This window comes from Mesocricetus auratus, unplaced genomic scaffold, assembly GCF_017639785.1.
Source record: "Mesocricetus auratus isolate SY011 unplaced genomic scaffold, BCM_Maur_2.0 Super-Scaffold_6730, whole genome shotgun sequence".
Classification (NCBI taxonomy): domain Eukaryota; kingdom Metazoa; phylum Chordata; class Mammalia; order Rodentia; family Cricetidae; genus Mesocricetus; species Mesocricetus auratus.
The window spans coordinates 44,394,388-44,421,429 of NW_024429184.1; the positions used below are offsets into that span (position 1 = coordinate 44,394,388).

Below are 27,042 nucleotides of genomic sequence, written 5' to 3' on the forward strand. Positions count from 1 at the left end.
TGCACACTGCAGATCCCATCCCAGGGGGATCCAGTCTGCCCAGAGGCTGCCAGCATCCTAGTCCCTTTTACCACCACAGGACAGACAAGGTAAGCGTGGACCACTTTCCAGACCCCCTTCCAGTGCCCTTAGCAGAACCAGCTGAGGCCTGGGGACTGTGCACTGCAGACTCCACCCTGAGACTGGCAAGGCCCAGGTACAAGGATCACCTCCATCCACAAGAAGAGGAGAGCCACCTGAGTATTGGACCTGTTTGCACCCACCGGAAGGGAAACCTAGTCCCATACCCAGCAGGAGAGGAAGAGACTCCTTCTGCACCCACTGGAAGAAGGAATGGGAAGGAGACAATATAAAAACACACTCTGCAACAGAAAAACCAACATGATGCTGCCAGAGTCTAGAGACTCTACACCATCAAGACCTGAACATCTCAATACAAATGAATCAGAAGAGAATGACCTTAAAAACAACTTTAGGAAAATGATAGAGGCCCTCAAAGGGGATATGAGAAAATCCATTAAAGAAATGGAAGAAATAACAAACCAAAAATTCAAGAAATGGAGGAAAAGACAAAGCAAAAATTACAGGAAACAATTCAAACAGTGCAAGGGATGAAAGATAAAATAGAGACAATTAAAAAAACAGTCTGAGGAAATGCTGGAAACAGAAAAGCTGGGCAAAGGGTCAGGCACCACACATGCAAGCATAGTCAACAGAATACAAGAGGTGGAAAAGAGAATTTCAGGCCTTGAAGATACACTAGGAGAAATAGATTCATTGACCAAAGAAAATCTTAAGTCCAACAAATCCCTAACACAAAATATCCAGGAAATATGGAACACCATGAAAAGACCAAACAAGCAGTGGTACCAATCCTAGTATCTAAAAAATTAGATTTTAAACTAAAATCAATCAAAAGATATGAAGGAAGCCATTTCATAGTTATTACAGGAGAAATCACCAAGATGAAGTCTCAATTCTGAGCATCTCTGCCCTCAAATACAAGGGAATCCACATTTGTAAAAGAAACATTACTGAAACTCAAATCTCACATAAAACTTCACAACACTTATACTGAGAAACTTCAACACCCCCAATCTCACCACTAGACAGGACCACCAGACAGAAACTTAACAAAGAAACAAAGGAACAAACAGAAGTTATGACCCAGTGGGGTTTAACAGGTAACTATAGAACATTCCATCCAAAAACAAAAGAATATACCTTCTTCTTAGCGCCACATGGAACCTTTTATAAAATCGATCACATACTCGACAATATAGCAAACCTCAACAGGTAGAAAAAAATTGAAATAACCCCCTGTATCTTATCAGACCACCATGCTTTAAAGTTAGAATTCAATAACAACACAAATTGCAGAAAACTTACAAACTCATGGAAACTGAACAATGTGCAATTGCACCATTCCTGGGTCAAGGAAGAAATTAAAGACTTCCTAGAATTCAATGAGAATGAAGACAGAACATACCCAAACTTATGGGACACTGTGTATGCAGTGCTAAGAGGAAAGTTCATAGCATTAAGTGCCCACATGAAGAAACTGGAGAATAGTCACACTAGAGAGTTAACAGCACAACCGAAAGAACAAAAACAAGCAAACTCACCCCGAAGGAATAGACACAATGAAATAATCAAATTGAGGACTGAAATTAATAATGTAGAACACAGTAAAACAATACAAAGAATCAATGTAATGAAGAATTGGTTCTTTGTGAAAATCAACAAGATAGACAAACTTTTATCAAACTAACTAAAAGGCAGAGAGAGAAAATACTCAAATTAACAAAATCAGAAATGAAAATGGGGAGATAACAACAGACATTGAGGAAACCCAGAGAATTATCAAGTAGTATGTTGGAACCCTGTACTCCAAAAAATTCAAAAATTTAAAGTTCATGGCAGCCTAGGTAATCTATTGGGCCTTGGGTAGCAGATCAGTATGTATCCTGGACATACAAATGGACTTGATGCCCATCCAACAATGAGAGATGCACTCTCACCCTGGACTCTTGGGGGAGGGTCCAGGCCCTGCCCTGGATGAAATGGCAGACTATGGACACTCCCCATGGAGGGCCCCAGCCTCCCTGAGGAAATGAGGGGATATTGGAGGGGTTGGTGGGAAGGCATGGGAGGAGGGGAGGGAAAGGGAGAGGGACCTGGAATTGACATGTGAAGCAACCTTGTTTCTAATTTAAATTTAAATTTTAAAATAAAAATTTAAAAAATTTTAAAGTAAATGGACAATTTTTTGGATAGATATCACTTAACCAAAATTAAATCAAGAACTGATAAGCAATTTAAATAGACCTATAACCCCTAAGGAAATAGAAGCAGTCACCAAAAGTCTTCCAACTAAAAAACTCCAGGGCCAGATGGTTTCAGTGAAGAATTCTACAGGAAATTCAAAGAACAGCTTATACCAATTCTCCTCAGAGTGTTCTACTCAATAAAGCAGAAGGGCCATTGCCAAACTCTTTTTAGAAGGCTTCAATAACCCTGATACCCAAGCCACACAAAGACACAACCAAGAAAGAGAACTTCAGACCAATATCCCTCATGAACACTGATGCAAAAATACTCAATAAAATACTGGCAAATTGAATCAAGAGCATATCAGAAAAATCATTCACCATGATCAAGTAGTCTTCATCCCAGGGATGCAGGGATGGTTCAACATACGAAAATTCATCAATGTAATCTACCATATAAACAAGCTTAGAAACAAAAATCACATGATCATCTCACTAGATGCAGAGAAAGCCTTCAACAATATCCAACACCCCTTCATGATAAAGGCCTTGGAGAGATCTGGGATAACAGGTACTTACCTTAACATAATACAGCAAACCAAAATCAGCATCAAACTAAATGGAGAGAAACTCAAGGTGATTCCCCTAAAATCAGGAATAAGACAAGGCTGTCCCCTCTCTCCATATCTCTTCAATATTGTACTTGAAGTTCTAGCTAGAGCAATAGGATAACAAAAGGAGAGCAAGGGGATACAAATTGGAAAAGAAGAAGTCAGACTTTCACTGTTTGCAAATGGCATGACAATTTACATAAGTGACCTGAAAAACTCTACCAGGGAACTCCTACAGCTGATAAACACCTTCAGCAAAGTGGCAGGATACAAGATCAACTCAAGAAAATCAGTAGCCCTACTATATACAGACTATAAAAGGACTGAGAAAGGAATCGGAGAAACATCGCCCTTTACAATTGCCACAAACAACATAAAATACCTTGGGGTAATACTAACCAAACAAGTGAAAGACCTGTATAACAAGAACTTTGAGTCTTTAAAGAAAGAAATTAAAGAGCTCTGAATCCCAGGCTGATGGCTGAGAGGCCAACAGGGGAGTGATCCAGACTCCATGAATGCAGTGTCAGTGAGGAGGCCTCAGAAATCTCTGGGGCCTTGGGTAGTAGATTAGTGTTCACCATAACGTACAAATGAACTTTGGGAGCCCATTCCACATGAAGGGATGCTCTCTCAGCCGAAAAACAAGAGGAAGGGCCTGGATGAAATGACAGACTCTGGAGATCCCCCCCAAGGAAGGCTTCACCCTCCCTGGGGAATGATATGGGGATTGGGCTGGGGGGAGGGGCTGGTGGAAGGACAAGGGAGGGAGGGTGGGAGAGGGAGCTGGGATTGACATTTGAAGTATGCATGTTTTTAATTTAACTGAAAACATATATTTAAAAAAAAAAGAAGATACCAGAAAATGGAGAGATCTCCCATGCTCTTGGAAAGGTAGGATCAACATGGATAAATGGCAATCTTGCCAAAAGCAATCCCCATCAAAATCTCAACACAATTCTTCACAAACCTTGAAAGAACAATTCTTAATCTTATATGGAAAAACAAAAGACGCAGGATACCCAAAACAACCCTGTACAATAAAGGAATGTCAGGAGGCCTCACCAACCCTGACTTCAAGCTCTATTATAGAGCTGTATTCCTGAAAACCACTTGGTATTGACACAAAAATAGACAGGTAGACCAATGGAATGGAACTGAACACCCTGATATTAATGCACGAATGGACAAACACCTGATTATTGACAAAGAAGCTAAAATTATATGGAAAAAAGAAAGCATCTTCAACAAATGGTGCTGGCATAACTGAATGCTGGCATGTGGAAGACTGCAGATAGATCAGTGTCTATCACCATGTACAAAACTTAAGTTCAAATGGATCAAAGAGTTTAACATAAATCCAGTCACACTGAACCTCTTAGAAGAGAAAGTGGAAGGTACCCTTGAACGAATTGGTACAGGAGATGGCTTCCTGAACATAACACCAGTAGCACAGACACTGAGATTGACAATTAGTAAATGGGACCTCCTGAAACTGAGAAGCTTTTTTTTTCTGAGAAGCTTTTATATGGCAAAGGACACAGTCAATAAGACAAAAAGGAAGCCCACAGAATGGGAAAAGATATTCACTAACCCCACATCTGACAGAGGGATGATCTCCAAAATTTACAAAAAACTCAAGAAGCAAGTCTCTAAAATACTAAAGGATCCAATTAAAAAGTGGGCTACAGAACTACATAGAGAAGTCTCAATAGAGGAGACTAAGATAGATGGCTGAGAGGCACTTGAGAAAGTGCTTAACATCCTTAGCCATCTGGGAAATGCAAATCAAAACAACTCTGAGATACCATCTTGCTCCTATCAGAATGGCTAAAATCAAAACACTAATGACAATTTATGCTGGAGAATGTGGAAAAAGGGAAACACTCTTCCATTGCTGGTAGGAGTGCCAACTTGTACAGCCACTCTGGAAATCAGTATGGAGATTCCTAAGGAAAATGGGAATCAGTCTACCACAAGATCCAGCAATAACTCTCTTAGGCATATACTCAAAAGATGCTCATTCATACAACAAGGACATGTGTTCCACTATATTCATAGCAGCATTATTTGTAATAGACAGAACCTGGAAGCAGCCTAGATGCCCCTCAACTGAAGAGTGAATAGAGAAAATGTGGTACATTTACACAATGGAGTACTACTCAGTGGAAAAAAAAAACAATGGAATCTTGAAATCTGCAGGTAAATGGATGGCACTAGAAGAAACCATCCATAGTGATGTAACCCAGTCACAAAAAGACAAACATGGTATATGGTCATTCATGGATTTTCTACATGGAGCAGGGGAGTGTCAGTCTAAAATCCCACTGCCAAAGAGTCTGGGAAACAGGAGGACCCTAAGAGAGATATGCATGGTACCCCAGAGAAGGGGAATGGGACAGGATCTCCTGAGAGGATTGGGAGCCTGGGGGGAGGAGAGAGGGAGCTGGGAAAAAGAGAGGGAAAGAAGAGGAGAGGAGGATATGGGGGGGCAAGAAAGCTGAGTCAGGGGAAGAATAGAGGAGAGCAGGATAAGAGATACCATAATAGATGGAGTCATTATAGGCTTGAGGAGAGAGCTGACACTAGTGAGATTTCCAGAAAGCTACAAGAATGACACCAACTGATAATCTAAGCAGTAATGAAGAGTCTACCTTAAATGCTCTTGCCCTATAACGAGATTGATGACTACCTCATATGCCAATTTAGAACCTTCAACCAGTGGCTGATGGAAGCAGAGGCATACACCCACAGCTAAACATTGAAATGAACTCCTGGAACCCAGTGACAGAGAGGGAGGAGTAGTGAGCAAAGGAGTCAAGACTGGGCTGGTGAAACCCACAGTAACAGCTGACCTGAACAAGGGGGAGCTCTTGGACCCCAGACTGATAGCTGAAAGGCCAGCATGGGACTGATCCAGACCCCCTAAATTTGAGTGTCAGTGAGGAGGCCTAGGCAATCTATGGTGCCTTGGATAGTAGGTCAGTATTTATCCTGGGCATACAAATGGACTTTGGGAGCCCATTCCACATGAAGGAATGCTCTCTCAGCTTGAACACATGAGGAAGGGCCTGGGCCCTGCCCTGGATGATATGACAGACTTTGGAGATGCCCCATGAAGGGCCTCATCCTCCCTGAAGAGCGAAGTGGGTATTGGGTGGAGGGTTAAGGGGTTGGTAAGGGTAGGGGAGGAGGAGAGGGTGAGGGAGCTGGGATTGACATGTGAAGCAAGTTTGTTTCTAATTTAATGGAAAAAGAAAAAAAGCAGGCCTGCAACATAATATATAGGGTTTGGGGCTTAATCTGAATTTCAGATCAACAAAAATATTTTTAGTATAATAAAAACATGTGATGGGAGATGTCTCTTATTGGTTGTTGAATAAAGCACTGTTGGCCAATAGGGAAGCAAGATAGGTGGGACTAGGAGTCAAAGAGGATTCTGGGAAAGAGACAGGGAGATACCATACAGGTGCCAGAGGAGGAAGAGGTCCGGACCCTTTTATCCGGTAAGAGAAATACTTAGATTAACAATTATGGGTTAAATACTTAAGTCAGAGATAACCAGTAAGAAACCAAGCAAATGGCCAACAGCTTTATAATTAATATAATGTCCTGTGAGTTATTTGGGGGTTCAAACAACACGGCAGGGCTCAGGTGATTGGCAAGGAAAAAGCTACACTCTACAAACATGTCCTATGAACTTTTACTTGTGAAATGCATAAAGGGCTGTGAGAGAAGTTTCTAAAGTAGTGACAATACTACACATTTAAATAAGAGTTTCCACTACATCTGTGAAAGTAATGGAGATTTAGTAATGAAAGCATACAAGTGTAGGAAAGACAATGGATAAAAGTTCTGAACTCTAGTTAGTGATATACTTGCTGACTAGAAGAGAAGTAAGGTAATACCTGGAAGTTACTTCAACAGGCATCAAAATAAGATATATTGGAAAAACAACAGTGGGTGACAACCATGTATAGACACACAGAAGCTCCGAGAATGGGGCTAGTTCGGGGGCAGCTATCCTATGAAATGGGAGACGAAGGAAAGTAAAATAGGCAAAGTAAAATAGGAAACTTTGCAGAACTGATAAATGCTTTCTTCAAAGAAGCAAGATACAAAATCAACATGCAAGACTCAACAAATTTCCTAAATATCAATAATCAATATGTATAGTGAGACATTCATCCATCCTCACCTGTAGCGTTGACCACATAGGTTTGGACATGGTCACAGGTGCCCTGAGGGAGAGTGAGTTTTAGGTCTGGAGTCCTGGCGGTGGCTCTCTCATGCTGCGGGTGGGGTCACAAGGCTCAGCCTGTACAGATCCTTAGAGTAGGGACCTGCAGTGGCCATCTGCTTCTTGTGTAAGTAAGAATTTAACCTATATTTGAGCCTAGTCCCGTGAATCATTATCCATGCCTCCACAAATACGTTAAGGAAGAAATCAAGAAAACAATACCATTCCTAGTAGCTTCTTTAATTACCTTGGCATAATCCTTGTCAATAAAATCAAGTAATTCTATAATGAAAAATCTTTAAAACACTCAAAACAAATAAGATACTGGGAACAATATTAATTTTGCAGATCTCATACTCATGGATATGCAGAATTAATGTTATGAAATGATTTCACTACCAAGGGCATTCTTGAGAGTAAATGAAATCTCCACCAAATTCCAATGGCATTCTTCATAGAAAAAAAGCTTAAAATTTAAAAAGCCAAACATGGTATGTACTCATTCATATATGGATATTTCCAACCTACAATCCATACCACCAGAGAAGCTAGGAAACAGGAGGGCCCTAAGAGAGACATACATGGTCCCCTGGAGAAGGGAAAAGGGACAAGATCTCCTGAGCAAATTGGAAGCATGGTGGGAGAGGAGAGGGAGTTATGAGAAAGAGGAGGAAATGAGGGAGCAGGAATATCAAGTTGGGAGAAGAATAGAGGAGAGCAAGAAAAGATATACCATAATAGAGGGAGCCAGTATAGGTTTAAAGAGAAATCTGGCACTAGGGAAATGTCCAGAGATCTACAAGGATGACCCCAACTAAGAATCTAAGCAATAGTGGAGAGGCTACCTTAAATGCCCTTTCCCTATAAAGAAATTGATGACTACTTTATATGCCATCCTAGAGCCTTCATCCAGTAGCTGATGGAAGCAGAAGCAGACACCAACAGCTAAACACTGAGCTGAACTCCTGGAATCCAGTTGCAGAGAGGGAGAGGTGATGAGCAAAGGGCTCAAGACCAGGCTGGAGAAACCCACAGAAACAGTTAACGATAGCTGAGAAACCAGCATAGGACTGACTCAAACCCCCTGAATGTGGGTGTCAGTTAGGAGGCCATAGCAGTCTATGGGGCCTCTAGTAATGGATCAGTATTTATCCCTAGTGTATGACTGGACTTTGAGAGCTCATTCCACATAGAGGGATACTCTCTCAGCCTAGACACATGGGAGAGGGCCTAGACCCTACTCAAATGTTGTGACAGACTTTGAAGATTCCCCCATGGAAGGCCTTATTCTCCCTGGAGAGCAGAAAGGCGATGGGATAGGGGTTTGTGGGGGGAAGGGGAGGAGGCTAGGGAAAGGGAACTGGGATTGACATGTAAAACAAGATTGTTTCTAGTTTAAATTTTTAAAAATGGGGGAAAAAGAAAATAAAGACAAAAACCTGAATGTGAAAATGAAAAAAAAATTAATTACTTGATCAATTCCTATTGTTTTCTCTTAAAAGTGCTTTTATTTTAATTTTTGTAAAATAAAAATTTCTTACCAAAAAGGCCTAGGATTCATACACATGAATACACACATATATATATATATGCACACAAATACATATACAAACATACACATATACACATGTATGTACACATATATGCAAGCATACGCATATATACACAAGCACACGCATATATAAATACATATGCATATGCATGCACACACACACACCATACATCTTAAGGCATATTGTACTAATGAACTCATTACCTGAACAAGACCTGCACAGTCAACAAAAACATAGGGAGGAGCTCCCAAGGCTCCATACCTAGCTGATGAGCTACTGGAATTTAATGGCTACTGGGCAAAATAGAATCATTTTTCATCATGGATGTAGCCTCCGATAGGTTGTCTGGGCTCATGCAAGCTGCATTAATTAGACTTAGTGGATTATAAAAGAAAATAAGAATGTGACATGAATATGTAGGGGGCACTTGTTGGAGGAATCCACAGGGGAGTAGAAAGTGGAGGTTGTGGGATAGATATGACCAAGATTGGCATTGCATATTTGTAAGAAAATGTTAGCATCATTAACAGTAAGCATGCTTGAAAAGCCATAAGGGTTTACATTATTTCTAATTTACCTAAATTCCATATACTACACATGAGCATATGTGTACAAACACATAAATAGTTTCAATTAAGCTATGATGCTTGGACTGGCAATTACAGCGTGATGTTGAAGGTGAAAAGGAACAGGAAACAGAAAGCAAGGACTTTGGTGTTTGCAGGTGAGACCTATGGTTTTAATAAGGTGGCTGGATGGGCTTGCTGAGGAATGTGGGGAAGCTGTCTGAAGAACTGACATCGATCCAGGCAAGGCATATTATAACCCAAAACAACGCGTATGGTTGTCACATGCTAGCCAAGAGAGAGAGTGAGGTTCTTGATTTTGAACAGAGAAGAGCTTTTCTGACTTAGTGCAAAGCACCTCCCAAGCAGTCAGCAGCTCTCTGAGGCCCCATCCACATGCAAGTTAAGGTAACATCTTCCCTATGGGAGGTGTTAATATATATCTCTTGTAGGTAGAACTGTTGGCATGAAATAGCAACACATCAGAAGAGGATGTCCCTTTAAATTACCTTCTTCCTAAAGCCAGGATTACTTGATAGATGCATTTTAACTGAACAGTTTTAATATAATGCATTTTTGTCTTCAATATACAATGATAAAACAAGTCACATGCAACTGCTAATTTCTTTGGTTATGTTACCAAGAATTCATAGGCTTTTATTATAATTACAATGAACTGAAGAAACCTCTGTCTAACTTCACTAGAAGAAAGATGGCTACAATCCAATTTCACCACTCCCAAATGTATTTGCTTTCTTCCTCTCCCTAAACATTTACCAACTCATAGGAATATGAGAAATGTCCCTTAAAATATCCTTGTGAAGCAGGTCTGTGCTGGTTCTGGCTTCTCCTGCCCTTCACCCTGAGTCTACAGTGATGCTCAGGAATCCCTGCCCCTCCTCTAAGCGCTACCTGTCAATGTGTCCTGATCCCTCAGTGGTCCTTCAACAGTCCCTCTGTGGCAGGGAGCCTCAAGGTTTGTCTGTTTTTTTCAAAAACGTGTGTGTGTGTGTGTGTGTGTGTGTGTGTGTGTGTGTGTGTGTGTGTGTGTTGGTGTTTTGCCTGCATTATGCCTGTGTAAGGGTATCAGATTTCCTGGAACTGGAGTTAGAGTTGTAAGCTACCATGTGGGTGCTGGGAATTAAACCCAGGTCCTGGAAGAGTAGTCAGTGATTTTAACCTCTAAACTGGCCATTTCTCCAGCCCCCAATGTTGTTTTTTGAAAGTGGGCCTTCCAAACTGAGAGTCCTGTGGCCTGAGATGACTCCCAATGTTCCAGTTGTGCCTGGAACTTTCTCTGAGCCAAGAAACAAGCAGTTATTTAGCAAGACCAAATAACTTCTGGTCATTTATTTTTCTCACAGAAAAAATAACCTAGACAAGAGCTATACAAAGAGGTATTTTAAAAAGACATACCAAGAATATTTTAAAATATTATTTTATGGCTTTTAGAAGCTTTATCAAGTGATATAAAAACTATCTTCACTAAAACTTCCTTATTTTAAAATAAAATCTCCATGATATTGTTACAACATAGAAGTTTCCAAACAGCTTAATGACATATTGCTTTGAGCACAAAAAAAAATAATAATACTTTCATAAAACTAATTGTGTCTTTGACCCCTGAATCATCTTATACTATTTTGTAAGCATGTTAGAAACATTGAACATAACCAGTAATTTGATCACCACATCTGTACTTTCAGTCCTAAGGATGCTAAGGCAGGAGTCTTTTGAGTTAGATTTGTTTGTTTGTTTGCTTGCTTGCTTGCTTCTATGCATACATGCTACAATGAGCATGTTGAGGTCAAACTCATATTATGGGGCTTGGCTGTAGGCAACTCCACTCACTAGGCTATCTCGTTGGTCTAGGATCTTGAATTTACATGAAATCAACCCATACTACATAGTGAGACACTGTCTCGAAGGAAAGATGGAAGGAGGGAAGGAGCGAGGAAGGGAAGAAGAAATAGGGATAGTACAGGAAAGCAAAAAGATGGAAAGGAAAGAATTGACTAGTTAAATAGAGAAAATTCATGTCAGGTTATGTATATGCAAAATAAGAACCAGAGGTGGTACTGAATTACATCTAGTCACTAGAAAAATGGACACAATTTATTAATTATTCAACAATAGACTTCTGTTTGAAGCTACTTTCCCAAAACATGGGTGATCAGACTTTATAAAAAGCAATAGAAGAGACTTCATTCTCGTTTTTATTCTCCTTCTGAGGCAAAAATGAGTGAAAGTGGAATCCTAGAGATCATCCATGAGAGACACAAAGGCAAAAAAGAATCTAGATAACTTGCAAAGCTTTAATGTTCCAGTTACTTCAACTTTAGATAAAGGCTGGCCGTAACTTAGAAAATAAAAACATTTTTGCAGTGTTTCAAATCCCAGCAGCATTTCAGATGTGTTACAACTGTCAGGAAGTAACTTTACCCTCATATGCATCACGCCCTTGTAGAGCAAGACGTCCCTGGTTTAATTAGTGGCCCATGGAGCAGGGCACAGATGCACCCTCCCCCAGTGTTGTTCCCATGGTGACAGCTGACAGTGATTATGCATCCAGCACCACTGCATATCAGGGTATCAGCACCACGACATCAGAGTTATGACGTCAGAACAATGAGATCAGTTATGTGATGCTTTCCAGCAGATGGTGGGCAGAGCTCTTAGTGTTCCATATGATCAACTGTTACTTATATCTATAGGGTTCTCTGTTTCACTCCTTCCAGATCGATGATAAATATTCCACATAAATAATATTCACATCATTTCCTAGCTTCCAAATCCTATTTTGTTTACCATATTATTTGCAAGTTATTTCTCATTTGCCTCTATGAGACAGAAGATCATGCTGGTCTTGTTCACGTTCACAGATTCAGAACTGAGAACTACGGTGCCTAGTAGATGGCAACCCTCAGCAAGCATTTGTTTAATAAAAGAATAAATCAAGGGAAAGGACAGCCTGCATAGAAGAGCTTCTGTTCTTTTTAGGTATGTTGAAATTAAAGGACTTGGAGACACATGTCAAAGGTGAAGAAAAAGACAGTCACTGATGGTCCTGATGTGGTGAGTGCAAGTAATTGAATGTGTAGGAGTGGGTGGATTCATTCATTAAACAAAAGGTGCCTGGAGAGAAGAGAATTAGACCTGGTTAAGAATTTCACAGAACACCGGTTTTTAATGAAAGGCACAGAAAAGAATTCAATTAAATAGGTAGGGAAGAGGGATTAACTTAAAGCTGTAACTCCAGCAAGGCAGGTGCTTAGTGGAGCCCAAATCTGCAGGGAGGAATAGCCTCTGAGAGAAGCAGGGGGATCAGCCGGAAGTCGGCAATGACCTGATAGAGAGAGATGTTGTGGAGTGGTGAGGAGAAATCAGGCTGTGGTGGCCTTCACATATGAATTCAACACTGCGGCAAAGGTGGGGAGAATGAACCCACATCCACCTGTATGTCTTCTGAACGTCAAGAAAATACCCGAAGCACTGTTGAATAAACAAGAGTGTAGATGTGTGTGTAAACAGAATTTTCTATGCAGGACCAAGATGAGGCATAGATTACAGCTGAAGTCATAGGATTGAAATGATAAGCAAACTATGTTTAAACAGTGTAAACTGGGTAAAAAGTACTTCCCTAATCAAATACAATTTACTGAGTGATTTTTCTCCCAGTAAGTTTATATAGTGTGCCTTTGCTGACTCGTGTTTAGTGAGCCCTGTGTTGTTCCCTGTTGCTTATTTTTGGTTAAGGTACATTCTTGTTTAATGGAGCCTTTTAAATGTAACCTTGAAGTAACTTTGTTTCAGTGGACTGGGACTGGTTCTTTGGAACTGGGAGCCTTCGATACACTGCATAGATCTCACTGGCCAATTATACCAGAGGTAACCTTGACACAAAGGAGTGTGTCCTGAGCTGAACTTACAAGTTAGGTGGCAGCCGGACAAGTGCAGAAGAGGCTCCAGGCTGCCTTCCAGCAAGGGGGGGGGGGCATCAAATAGTAGCATGAAGCCATGTTATTTTTAGGGGAGTCTGAACATAAAACTATGATTAGCTTTCTTACAAACTCAACTAATTTGTGGTTCTCAAAGTAAAACACACAGACAAATCACCTAGAAGGTGATGGTCACAGAAACTGCCTGGTGATGCTCGCATGCTTTTGGGTCAGTGGAGAATTTTCTGGATGGTATTGAGTGAAAAGAAAATTTTAATAATCATTGATCTAGGAAAAATGTAACATATATTTTCATAACTTCTTTTCCTAGTTTTCTCTTTTTCCTCAAAGAAATTAACCAAATTCTCATTTCAGCAATTTTCCTCACACAGATAAGTTTCTCTTGATTGACCAAAAAATTAAAAATAAAATAAACAAAACTCTGTAGACAGTAATTGTGTTAGGAGTCACTACCCTTGACTTTCCAGTCTTCTATTCATTTTTAACATGAATGAAGATTGTAAATCCTACCAACAGATATTAGTGAGTCAGATGAAATTCTGCAAATACACTATATATACCTCGCTCTCACAAGTACTTCTCTTTCAACTGTGAAATAATCATCAACAAAACATGCTTCTTCATTAAATTCTCTTAGAATTTTCTAGAAAAGGCAGGTGGAACTCATAAAGGAATGGGAAAGATCACCATTCATGTGCCATGCAGATTAATTTTTCCCATTTTAAAATTTAAGTCAACAGGAAGAAAGGAGCATCCAGAAAAAGAACCATCCTAGAGGCAGACTGCAGTGCTTATGTTGTGAGGCTTATAACTGTGTGACTCATCTTCCTTTGCTTAATGAACTGAAAGGGACTAGACAGAGAACAGCCTTAGAAGTGGGCATGAGCTGACCTTGTGCAGAGCAGACAACTGGCCTGTAAAGGAGAGTCTCACCTGCTCTACTCTTGAACAATTCCAAAGACATCAGGACCACGCCATCTAAAGCATCGGTAGGAACAAAGTAGTATTCGGAGAGGTATCAGCTGTAGGTTTTTGCTTATCTTCCAGTTCTGGAAAGAAAGATGAATGGTCAAATTAAGATATTCCCAAGAAGTACGGTTAGGGGTTGGATTAAATTCTGTAGTGTTTGAGAAAGCTAAGGATGGCCTTGAACTCCTGATTCTACAGCATCTACCTCATAAATTTCAGGATCACAGGCAAGCATCTGTGAACCTGGTTTGTCTAGTATTTTTGAGTAAAATGTTCATTTTGTCAGAAGCTTTAGAACATTGACTTTTAAATGACACACTATTTCATATATAGGTAATTTTTTCTTTTACCACAAAAAATGAATTTAACTATCTGACAAAGGCATATTTAACACTAAACAAAATTTATATGATAGAAATGTATATGTGCTTTTATGAAAACACTAGCACATAGTCTGACCACAAAGTGTTAGGGATGTCAATGAAAATCATACATTCAACATGAACTTTATTCCTGTTTGAAAGAGGTTTCCCATTATCAACAATTAAGTATTTACTGAATAGCTTCTTGATTTTGCCTGTATTACAAGCACTTCCTACATGAAAATTCTAATTTATTTGTTCATTTTCATAATTTTTAAGATCATCACTGGCTGAGTCTCAGTCAAGCTATTCAATACACGACTTAAGATATTTTCAAGTATCTTTCATATTATTTCTCCATGCACAAAATAGGTAGTCAAAAACTCTGACTGCCAACTTAGTATGCAGCCTCAGCCACTTGTGATCCCCACCATGACAAAAAGGGGAGAGAGCAAAACCTCTAGAGTCAACATAGCTCTCACTGGAGAAATCTGAAGTAGTGATACATGATTTGAGATTTAATTGGTTAATGATACTACTTACTTTCGCCATAAAATCCTCTGGGCAGCATCATCACAAATCATAAGAGAGATATAATTGCTGTTGTGTTCACTCTTCCAACAAAGAACTTTGAAATCCTATTCAGATGTCTGAAAACTTATCATCCACTCTCAAGAGTAACAGCCTTCTAACACTGGCAACATATGAGTGGGGAACCGAACTCAATAGTCATACTATCACCCACCCTAACAGTGACTGGGAAGTGCTAGCCTGCCCATTCAGTGTTTTGAATGTAGGAGGCTAATACCTTCCCACATTGTAATCAATCAGCAGGCATTTCATAAACTCTTTGGTGAGCATCTCTATTTTGGATATTTGGGGCTTATTTCCCACACGGATGGCACAAGAGCTCATTTATTTTATTTGGACAATTAGTTCTTCCTTCTCCAGCCTTGATACATACATTGGTAGTGAGCCCACCAGTGGGAAGGGTGACTCAACCAGCATGGATCAACCTTCTGACAACTGTGATTAGTCTATAAGCACACAGCACAGAAATAGCAGTAAAGCTGGAGAACACCAACTGTGGACTTCGGGGCTACTGAGAAAGCAGTCCTTCCTCTTCTGTAGGGCACTATTTAGGAAGTCCCTACATGAAAATGAAGGCAAGATGAGGAATAAGCAAAAGTAATAAATAGAAAAGGGAAGATAATAATCAAAAGATGACAAATTTGGGTTCCTGATCTAGTTATAGGTATTCAGCCAAACCTACTTGAATTAATATGAGCTTTGTTTCTTTAACTTGCAACCAAGAATACAGACAAATGCATGACTTTAGGCAAACCTCCAGGAACATAAAAATATGTAGCAAATAATCTCTGCCTCCAAGAATTTTCTCGGGATTTAGTTGGAAAAAATAGAAATAAATAGACACAAAGTAACTGGAAACATATGGCTAAGGCAAGTAGTAAGTTCTACAAGAACGTAGAGAAACAAGTCACCACTCCAGACTGCTTATTAAGCGAGAGTTTACAGCATAAAAGAAAGGTGATCATATTTTAGAAGGATTACTTAGGATGTGACTACCTGCAGAGGAGACAAAGGGACATGCCTAAAAGGGTGAACTTTATAACAGAAATTTAAAATGTACCTAGCATGTTTGGGAAACAAAACAAGGAAAGCAAGAAATAAATCATAAAATATTGGATCATGTGCTATCAATATTAAATACACTAGATAAGAAACAAAAAGGATTACTGTTTCTGTAATGATAGATGCATAGGTTTTAAGACTACTCTAGTATAAAATAATATCACTTTAGATTGTGTTAGCTGGATATTGAAATGATAGTGTGAGATCTAATGGCAAAAATCAAAGCTAAATGTGCCTTTCATAAAGTAGATGAGCCTGTAAAACAGTTATTTTCTACTCCATTATGGAATATTAAAAATAAACCACACCACATCTATTTTAATCAGCCCTTATTTGATATGCCAAGATAATTAATAGATCCATGAACCAAGAGATTATCAGAGAAACAAGATAAGTCAGGGAGGCTATACTGTGGGGCTAACTAACATGCTTTGTTCAAGTTTCTCCATGAAGTAGAGTTTATAACAGAAACTCTAATGGTATTTATTCCACTGTGGTTTTTGCCATTTCCCTTATGTTAGTAAGAAATTGCCTGGGAAGAGTTTGGGTTGGCTCTTGTCAAAAGCAGGAATGCAAACTTTCTTTACCCCTTCTCAGGGGGATGATTTATTGTTTATTTATTTATAATAAAATAAATCATTTATGAGTTTGTTGTGAAAATGCCACTGTCAATTTTGTAGCAAACACAAACTTTGCTGTTTATTATTCTCTAGTTATTTCTATTTATGATACAATATTTCTCAGGGATATGAACTGGTTTCTGGAAATTATACTGAGAAAAACAAATTGACATAATTTCTTGGAATTGTAATTGTTTGTATAGTCATCTTCTATACTGTTTTTGTAAAAAGAGAGCGAGAGAAGAAATTTTCCAATATGCTTCCAACGAACGCTCATTTAACTTCCTATCTCCATTTTCAGCATCACAGAAGTCATTTTAATTTATATGATATATGACATCTAAAGTGACCATGTTACAAAGGAATGATGATACTCCTTCCTAGAAAGCATCCTTCTTCACAAATGTAAACTAAGAAACCTTATGACTCTGTCAAAAGTAATTACCACCTTGGTGGATGGCTCATAAAAATTAAAACACAAAATGTTACCATATAATGGAGACAATGCTCCAACTAGACAACTTATACCACCAAGTAAAACCTCCAGTGGCAGGAATAGGTTACATCTGTTGGGTCATTGGCCAAAGAGGTCCCATGGGTCCTCCAAATATCACAGGCTATTTTCAAGGATATTGGTTCTTTCAACAACCTGATGCTGATGATAAGGACCTATTACTGAAGACAACACTTAATTACATCATTGAACAGGAAGAATTAGCCTTGGTGCCTAACTAGAAGATTCCCTGCTATTGACTATCATTCATGGTGCTAGGAGTAAATTCAGCATACTACCAGAGGAGCAAAGTCATCATCAATATTACCTGGCAAAACATGTGACCTACAACAGTGACCTGCCTTAAGATATAATAGTACAATAGTAGAACAAATGTTATGAGAGTCACCAGCCATTTTTTGACAGGAACCCATACATGACACTGCTGAAGTGGCTTAGAATTTAAAACTAGATAGGTCACAGGCCTAGTGAAAAACCTACTGCTATTAATTCTACTAAAGGGATATAGCAGTAAAATGACTCCTAATGACACACTGATATACACAAATATCAGTGCTTCACGCAATGCTTATCAAAGAAATTTCTTCTAGGAAGAAGCACAGAGATCCACTACTGAACAGTGTGCAGAGACTGAGAGACTTGGGAGCACTCAGTCATAAATGGGATGCCTTCATCAAACCCCTTCCCTTCAGGCTTAGGGATGTTGTAGAAAAGGAAGCAGAAAGAATGTAAGAACCAGTGGATGACTGCAAGGAAACAGCCAGCGTCTTGTAGAAACAACAGGATTTATGCACATGTGAACTCACAAAGAATCTGACAGCATGCCTAGGATTACACAGGTTCAAGCTAAATGGATTCCTAGAACTGACAGTGAGAAAAAGACACTGGGTCTTGCTGCTAATCAAGAACCTATTTGCAATTGATACCCAGTGAGAAAGAGAAAACCAGTTTGCCCTAATAGAGTGTCACTGGGCATATCAACCACACTCCAGGGCAGGCTCTGTGCCCTAGAGTAATTGGCCAACACAAAACAAATTCCATGGTTTTCTTGTGAGATTTTTGTTTCATTTTGTTTGCTTGATTTGTTTTGGAATTTTTTGTCTTCAGTCACTTTTTGGTTTTAATTTTTGTTTGTCTATTTTTGAGAGAGAAACAACATGAAGTTGAGTCAGTTAGGAAATGGAGAGGATCTTGGAGGAGATGAAGGAAAAGATTAAACATCAAAATACATTGTATGAAAAACAATGTTAAAAGAAATTTAAAATAAAACACAAAACATAATATACTGTTTTGGCAATCCAAATCAGAGAAAAGTTTGATTACACATGATTTTATTTTGAAAGAAAATCATTTTAGCCAAAGAGTGAAATAGTATAATGATGCTCCAATCTTCACTACTTATGAGAAGCATTATTTCCTAAAGCAAATAAACACAATTATAACACCTTCCTATTTTAGAAAAGGTTAGTTTTCCACTTAAGTTCTATGTTCATTAAATTTAGCACCTGTTATACTTCAGAATCTTTCAACAGGTGGCTGAGTGATAATTACTGCCATATTTTAAACTTTAGGAATTCCAACTCTATGGACATATATAATTATAAAATAAGTATCACGTTGAGTTTGGGTTTGAATACAAAGAGTAAAATAACCTCTTATTTTCTCAAAACAAAAGTATCTCCGTAGATATGACCAAGCCATCCATGGCCAAAATGCTAGAACATCTTCCATTTTAGTATAAGCTCATGACTTACCAATTTTATTGTGCTGACTAGTCTTAATGTCAACTTGACACACAAACTAGAGTTATCTGAAAGGAGAGAACCTCAATGGAGAAGCTACCTCTGTAAGATTCAGCTGTAAGGAATTTTCTTACTTAGTGATAGATGGAGGAGGGCCTAGCCCATTGTGGGTGGTCCCATCTCTGGGTTGGAAGTCTGGGTTCCATAAGGAAGCAGAACTCAGAAAGCCAATGGAATTTAAGCCAATAACTAGCACTGCTTTGTGGCCTCTGCATCAACTCTGGGATCCAGGTTCCTGTCATGTGTGAGTTCTTGTCCTAACTTCCTTTGATAACGAACATCAATATGGAAATGTAAACCGAATAAACCCTTTACTCCCCAATTTGCTTTTGGGTCCTGGTGTTTTGTTGCAGCAGCAGAAATTGTACCTAAGACAACTGTCTTCTAAATGAAGTTGACTTAAATCTGTGCCTCTGTAACCGAGGCATTCCCCATAAGACAGCAATGCCTGTGGGTCATAAAGAGCATGGAGATAAACCACTCTGGAGACAGTTTTCAGGAAACAGTGTCTGCTTTATTTCACATGAACCACCACTTATATAATGGAAGCCTATTAGCTGTGGTTGGTTAGCACATTTCCAATTAGCACATTTCCTGGGATTGGATAATGAGCACTCACACCACCAGGGTCTCCATGTGGAAGAACATTAAAGGAGATACAGAGAGGGCATGCTCGTGTACAGACAGCTACAGACTACTCTTGCTACTTCAGTATTCAGTATTCTGACTTCTGAGGCACAGTGTCCCATGCTTATTTTGAAGCACAGTGTGCCAAGTTGGCTGGCCAACAGATCATGCCTTCATTTTCTCTTACAGAACCAGATCACTTGACCCTTTCTCTTCTTAGCTCCTCCTAGTTCAAAATGCTTAGATCTCAGAATAGCTGGCATTCTCTTAGAGCTGAAGTTGTGTAGACTCAGTGTGTAGACTCAAGTCTCAGCACACTCATCTTTTCAGTGTTAATCTTTTTATATAAAGAAGTTTCATCTGCCCACTGTAGTCCCTGATTCCTGTCCCAGAGACTCCTTACCCTTCTTTTACTCTCATTTTGTAGGGCTTCTGCTTGAGAAATTTCTTGTAGATGTCGAGCAAGTTTTAAGAACTTTCATTGTAGAACAACACATCCAAGAATGGCACAGGATTAAGCTGGATACTAGGGAGCTGTTATAGTTTATGGACCTTCTTCTTTGTGAATCACCAATATGCATCATTTTTTAATGAAAAATGAACTTTGTAGATATGATTATGGACAGGAAGATAAACAGTTTCTCCAGAATTATCCAGATGGGTTCAATGTAATCAGTTTTCTCTAGGGACAAGCACCTGAATAGGTTATCCAATCACAAGGGGTCAGTCCTAAACACATGTATATCTGAGCTACACTAAATTAACTTAATAGGTTGTGTGTGTGCTTATGCACACACACATGCATAACCACATATGAATAGACAGACAGATGATAGATAGATAGATAGATAGATAGATAGATAGATAGATAGATATAGGTAATAGATATATCTAGCGACAATAATTAAGATGTCATGAATTTGAGAAGGAGTAGGAGAGACAGGGGAGGAGTTGGAGTCAGAAGGAAGCAGGAGACAGGGTTCAAATGATGTAATTTAAGATGAAAGGATATACCAACATTGATTTGAAGAAGTAGGAAGGGCCATTATCCAAGAAATGTGAAAATCCTCTAGAAGCTAAAAAAGAGTAAAGCAGTAGACATTCTTCCTGAGACACAAGCCTTAATTTTAGCTCAATGAGACCCATATTGAATTTCTAATATACTGGACTATAAAACAATACATTTTGTTGTTAAGATGCCAAGTTTGTGGTAACCTGACACAGAACAGAAACCAATAGTGGTCTCATGTTCCAAATTAGCAGGACTTATAAAACCTTAAAGCCTCCCTCTCCCCATGGAATGCAATACTTTGAAGCTGGAAGATACTTGGCTTTAATCCTTTAATTGACCAGATGAAGAAACCAGTTCATACAGTGAGAAGATAAACAACTTAGAAGCAGCTCATCACTTCAGATGAAGGACTAGAATCCAAGACCACTAAACTGCAGATTTGTGTTAGTCATAGTACATTTCCATGCATCTTTCACTAACAAGTAGTTTGGGACATCCAAGAAGGAGAGTCTGATAGCATAAACAGTTGGGGAAATATGAAGACTACTGAAATGCTGGTCCCAGCATGTGGTTAAGCATGCTTACTTGAACTGTCTTGACACCATTTGGTACTCAACATACCTAAGATGAAACATTCATCTGAATTATGTAGATATCACTTGAAATTTGACCTATCTACAGTCAAATTTAGGCTGTGCTTCTTGAATAGGCTCCTCTCTAAATAGATCTTTCCCCTTTGCACATCTTGCTGACATTCTCCATGCAAAATGGCTGACTTCTGCTCTCCTTGCTTCCCAGGATGTTTCCCACCTCCTTGAACTTCCACTGCCACCCCATACCCATGCATAAGACAAGCACTTTCACACTGGTTAGCATTCCTTCTCCTCAGCTTCAATTAATCCAGCACCCACTGTCAAATGATCCTAAAATTACCTTCCTTATTTTTTACCACTGACTTGTACTCACCTATACACTAGACTCTATCCACAGACAGGGTCATTCTTCTTAGTTAACTCTGACAGGTTCATAATATTTAGACAAATTCTTTATAATGTCTCCTCCTCCCAAATCTACAAATTAACCTTACTCCTTATTCCTGTGTGCCGTTTTCTTGTCCTGACCCCTCCTTTCTATTTTTTGAGTCATGTATCTGAATTCCACCTATATAGGAAGGCATTCAGGACAGTTCCTGGGAAAGACAATGAAGTGATTTTACCACCCACACTGAAACTTTTACATAACTGATCTCTACTCCTCATGTGATATTTAGCTTTCAGTGCTACTATCTTTTACATCTTTAGAATTTAAACTCAAATTTTAATCCATTTTGGACTGAGCAGGTTCCCTTTAAAGATTCATTACAGGCAATACCAGGAACTTCCTGCTTTAAGTATGTTCTCAAATATTTATGAAGTAATTAAAATAATTTCTAAAATCAAAAGTGTATATTCAGAATGGCAACCCCTCAAAATCAGTACTGATAGCACCAGCCTTATGTACTGTTCTCAAAGTTAACCACCTCATCCAGGGACAATCAGCATATGCCAAGGACAGGTCTGCCAATGCCAAGGACAGGTCTGCAAATGCCAAGGATAGGTCAGCAAATGTCAAGGACAAGTCAGCAAATGCCAAGGACAGGTCAGCATATGACAAGGACAGGTCAGCATACGCCAAGGATAGGTCAGCATATGCCAAGGAGATGTCAGCACATGCTAAGGACAGGTCAGCATATGCCAAGGACAGGTCAGCATATGCCAAGGACGGGTCAGCATATGCCAAGGAGATGTCACCATATGCTAAGGACAGGTCAGCATATGCAAAGGACAAGTCGATATATGCCAAGGACAGGTCTGGTTTCCTGCTAATTTTTCCAGCTATTAACAATGTTCATTTTTATTCTCAAAATCATCTTTCTTTGATGATACTCTTTATGGTTGTTCTGCTTTAAGACATTTTCAACTGTTGTAAGGGCAGAAACTGAAAACAAAAAATGGAGTCAGGCATGCTTTCTTTCCACTCCATTTCAATCCTGTTCTCCATCACTCTCCCCTGCATAAGAATGTCCTTTAAGTTTCTTGGGGGAGGTCCAAAGTTTAGGATAATGGACAGCTTTGAAATAAAATAAAGTGGACCACAACTTCAGACCTATTACAGGAAACAAATCAAAGATATGAATATAATCATAAGTCTATGCCACAAGTTAAAGAGCAAAAGGGAGAAGTATCTAGAAGGGAAAGGGGATTCAGAGTTCTGAGGAATGCAAGTGACCAAAGCACACTGTTTGGATTCACTTATACTGTGATTGTCATTTGCTATCCTGTGCCTAAAATAATACAGAGTATGCATTATCCTTTCAATTTTCCTGAGTGTATATATATATATATATATATATATATATATACATATACAACTTTCATGACTATTTAGAATTTGAAATGGATGCTTTCTGATCTTCTTGGAGCCCAATGTTCATTAAATTGACTAACCACATTCATTTTCACAGCTGACTAGTTGAAATGATCAGCTTCATAAAGAAATGTCAGTGGTATCTTAATAGTAATAACTCTTTATAGTATAGTAAGATTTTACTCCAAAAGTAATGAGGAAAGGTTATTAAATGTAATTTTGTATTATGTTTCATTACTGGAAAGTTGTCATAAAAAGAAATTAAGATTAAAAGTTTCATTTTTTTATAAAGTAGATGAACGTTTTCACTCATTTATGCTGAGACCCCCTCATGCTAATCTCTTCTGAGGATAGTTTAAATTACATTACATCATTCAACACAGGGCTGAGAGTTCATGTTCCAACCCATCCCTGCCCTAAACTATTCAACTTTAAAGGAATCTGGGGAAATGTTAAGTTCAACTAACGAAACTATACAAAATGAAACCCTCACATGCATATTTTGGGCACAAGGTCACTCAAGAGTTTGGAAAGAACTTTACAAGACTATCTAGGTTACTTGATCAAATGTGGCCCAAGTTACTAGTAACTAAAAGGGATTATATTTTGTGTTTCAAAGATTGCCGCTGAAATAGCAATTAAGTTGAAGCTTCTTTATTTCTAAGAGCTAATAATTCGGATGAATTACAACGTTTTGAAAAAACCAAAAGCATGAGTTGTGTAAAGTTTAGTATTGAAGGTTGAGTGACACTTTCCATCCATTGTTTTCAATTTGTCGTCTCTCTATTTCAGAAGGCAAGCATGACATAGTTGACATCCATATGAATAGAAGACATTTCAATTTGATATTTTGGGTTTGTTTGGTTTTTCTTTTTCTGTTTTCTGTCAAGAATAGACTCGTTTTTCATTCAGTGTCTCCCTCCTTTGGATGCAAACCCTGTTTGAAGCTAAACGTCCTGCAGAGCATGACAGTCCCAAATGCTGGCCTTATCATTAGCTTCTTCACTCTTCAGGAAGTATTCACTGCAAAACTCTGCACTCTCCGAGATTAGCTCCTGAATAGATAATTGAAGAATTTTAATCTGTGTGGTGGTGGCACAGTCCTTTAATCCCAGCATTCAGGGGGCAAAGGCAGACAGATCTCTGTGAGTTCAAGGCCAGTCTAGTCTACAGAGTGAGTTCCAGGACAGCCAGGGCTACACAGAGAAACCCTGTCTCAAAAAAAAAAAAAAAAGAAAACAGAGGTTTCTAAGCAAATTAGTTTATATAGAATATCATTACACTTAAGTGGGAAAGCAGCATAAACCCAGAGCCTATCTGAGAGCAATTGCTCACTATCTTAGTCAGTGTTCTGTTGCTGTGAAAAGACACCATGACCACAGCAACTCAGAGATAGCATCCTCAATCCATTTACAGTTCTATTGTGCTCTACTCTGCTTGTAAAATATCCATGGTCACAAAAATCTGTGATTGGTAACGTCTGTTGCAATTTGTCCAGCTCAGTATTTCTACTAGAAAATTTTAGAGTCTTCCTGGCATTTAAAAATGTAAACTTATTTACTTACTTGATGTTTGCTGTCTATTTCTACCACCAAACTTAAGCACAATAGAATCAAACTGTTTTCTCTATTTACTATTATGGAGAACGTGCATAGAAAAGTGCCTGCTACATATTTTATTTTTACTGAATCAGAATGTCTGGGATTGAATATTAATCCCTCTTACTCTTTTTTTATTGGTTATTAATGAATTTACATCAAATGTATCATAGAGAAATATACCTGAGTTGCTGCCAATGAGGTATACTCTTAAGATTTTGTAGGGGGAGGGGGAAGAAGGGAGGGGAGAGGCAACTGTGGCTACTATGAAAAATAAAACAAAATATTAAAAAAGATTTTGAAAATATCCTAACCCTGGTATTAACTTAAGTAGGCAAGAAAAGACCACTGAAATAATTGCTAGAAAAAATTAAAAGCCCAAAGCAGCCTGATGTTTTCGACACCAAGAGAAAAAAAGATATTGTAATTAGGAAAATGTGGACATAAATGTGTCATGTTGCTTAAGATGGGAGTTATCCTGATGATATCTGTAACCTATTTGGAAGAGTTCATGATGTCATCTGGAATGGATCACTGCAGTTAAAAGAAATATAAAGAGTAAAACTTGCCAAATTACTTAGCAAAAGTTGCCAAAAACAGCCTGCTTTCCTCTGGCCATGTTCGGAACACCTGGGACAACTTGCCGTGTTCATTTTTTACTTGGACAGATTCCTTTGCAAAATCATCCGATGAACTGTTAGCTTCATTTTAAGTCTTTTCTTGGAGAAATTGCCAGCTAATAAAAATAACCACAGCCAACTCTTGTGTCACCTGGAATACCACAGTTAATGTCTAAAACACCCCAGCCCACTGAGAAATCCTAAACTTCAAAAAAATTAGGTAGCTTTGCCAAGTTCTTAAAGCTTCCAACTTGAGACTAAGGGGACAAACTCATGTGTGTCACTCCTTACTCTCAACCTTACATGATGAACTGGCTAGTCCACCCTAACCAGCCTCCATTTATTCAGTTGACTTTAAGACATTCACATTGAAGGGCCTTCACTCATCATTTATTTATCTACTCAAATTAGAATTTCTCTATAGTATACCAAATCTTCCATTAGCAGCTAGGAATGTAGAATCCTGGTCCCGAAAGAAATCAGAAACTCACAATCTAGATTTGATAATGAGCCTCAAAGCTTACTGTCTATGTCATCTTAATTTCCTCTTTAAGACTGAGCTTATTTGTTAAGAGGCAATAATAATAGTTCCTGTTTCACAAGGGGCTATACAGATATTGCCTAGCATAACAAATTATAATGATGGGATTAAATAGTGAATGGTTAAGAACGACAAGACAGGATGGCTACATTCTTGTAATAAGTGAGTGGGTAGAATTCTATGAGGAGATGGCATCTCAATTAAAATTCTTCAGTTTTGAAGGCATAGCATAGTGTCTGGGAGGTGGAGAATTAATACAATAATAAAGATTAAACTCAATTTAAGATGTCCTACCTGAAAATGTGCATTGCTGAACAAGGAAGCATTAGAGTTGGACCAATGATGAAATTGCTCAAATAATTAGCTTACTGTGTTCTATGAACTCATAAGGTAAGCTATGTAAAATATAGTTAGAGAAAAGTGTCATGAAATACCAAGCTCTTGCATATGAAGCTTGAACTTAATTTTGCAAGCTATTGTATTGTAATGTATTGTATTGCATTGTATAGTTCTCTTTGGCTACTTAAAAAAACAGACTTGGGAACTTCAAGAACAGCAGTTTATTTTCTATGACTTCTGGATGCTAGAAATCTGAGATCAGTGTGTCAGAATGTTATTTCTGAAGAAACAGAGAAATAGATGACCCTGTATAACAATATCAAATTTCTAGTGTTTCTAGTGTGAAAAACTTGCAAAAGATATGTGTGGTGATCTGAACAACAATGTAACCTCATAGGTTCATATATTTGAATGCTTAACCCACTGCAGAACTATTTCTCCTGCAATCATCCCAATTTTGTTTTTGTTTTTTTTTAAAAAAAAAAGCACTATGTAATAATTTAAGTCAGAAAACTGGAAGTCTTTCTACTTCTTCCTCCAAATACATCTCCAATGCATTTTCTCTAAGGTCACTGTCATCATCATTTGTTACCTGACCTTTATCGCTCACCTGATTTTGACACAAAAGTCACCTGGCTGATTGCCTAATCCATTTGACTGTCTCTAATCCATTCTCGTTCAGAAATTACCTTTTAAAATACAAATCAGGACATGTCAGTCTTTCCTTAAAAGTCTAAATGGTGTCTCACTGTTCACCACATAGAAACCAAACCTAACCAT

General features: G+C 38.6%; 1 protein-coding gene across 2 annotated transcripts in view; it reads right to left on the reverse strand.

The window, feature by feature from the left end:
- Positions 1-27,042, reverse strand: part of Lrrc69 (leucine rich repeat containing 69) — a 121,996-nt gene that overhangs the window by 15,918 nt on the left and 79,036 nt on the right. The window contains exon 8 of one of the 2 annotated variants that reach the window (XM_021225288.2): positions 14,133-14,248. In XM_021225288.2, the coding sequence (XP_021080947.2) occupies positions 14,138-14,248 (111 nt within the window). In that variant the 3' untranslated portion in view covers positions 14,133-14,137. Of the gene's footprint in view, positions 1-14,132; positions 14,249-23,880; positions 24,220-27,042 lie in introns of those variants that run through there. The other variant, XM_040741169.1, reaches the window with a different exon arrangement.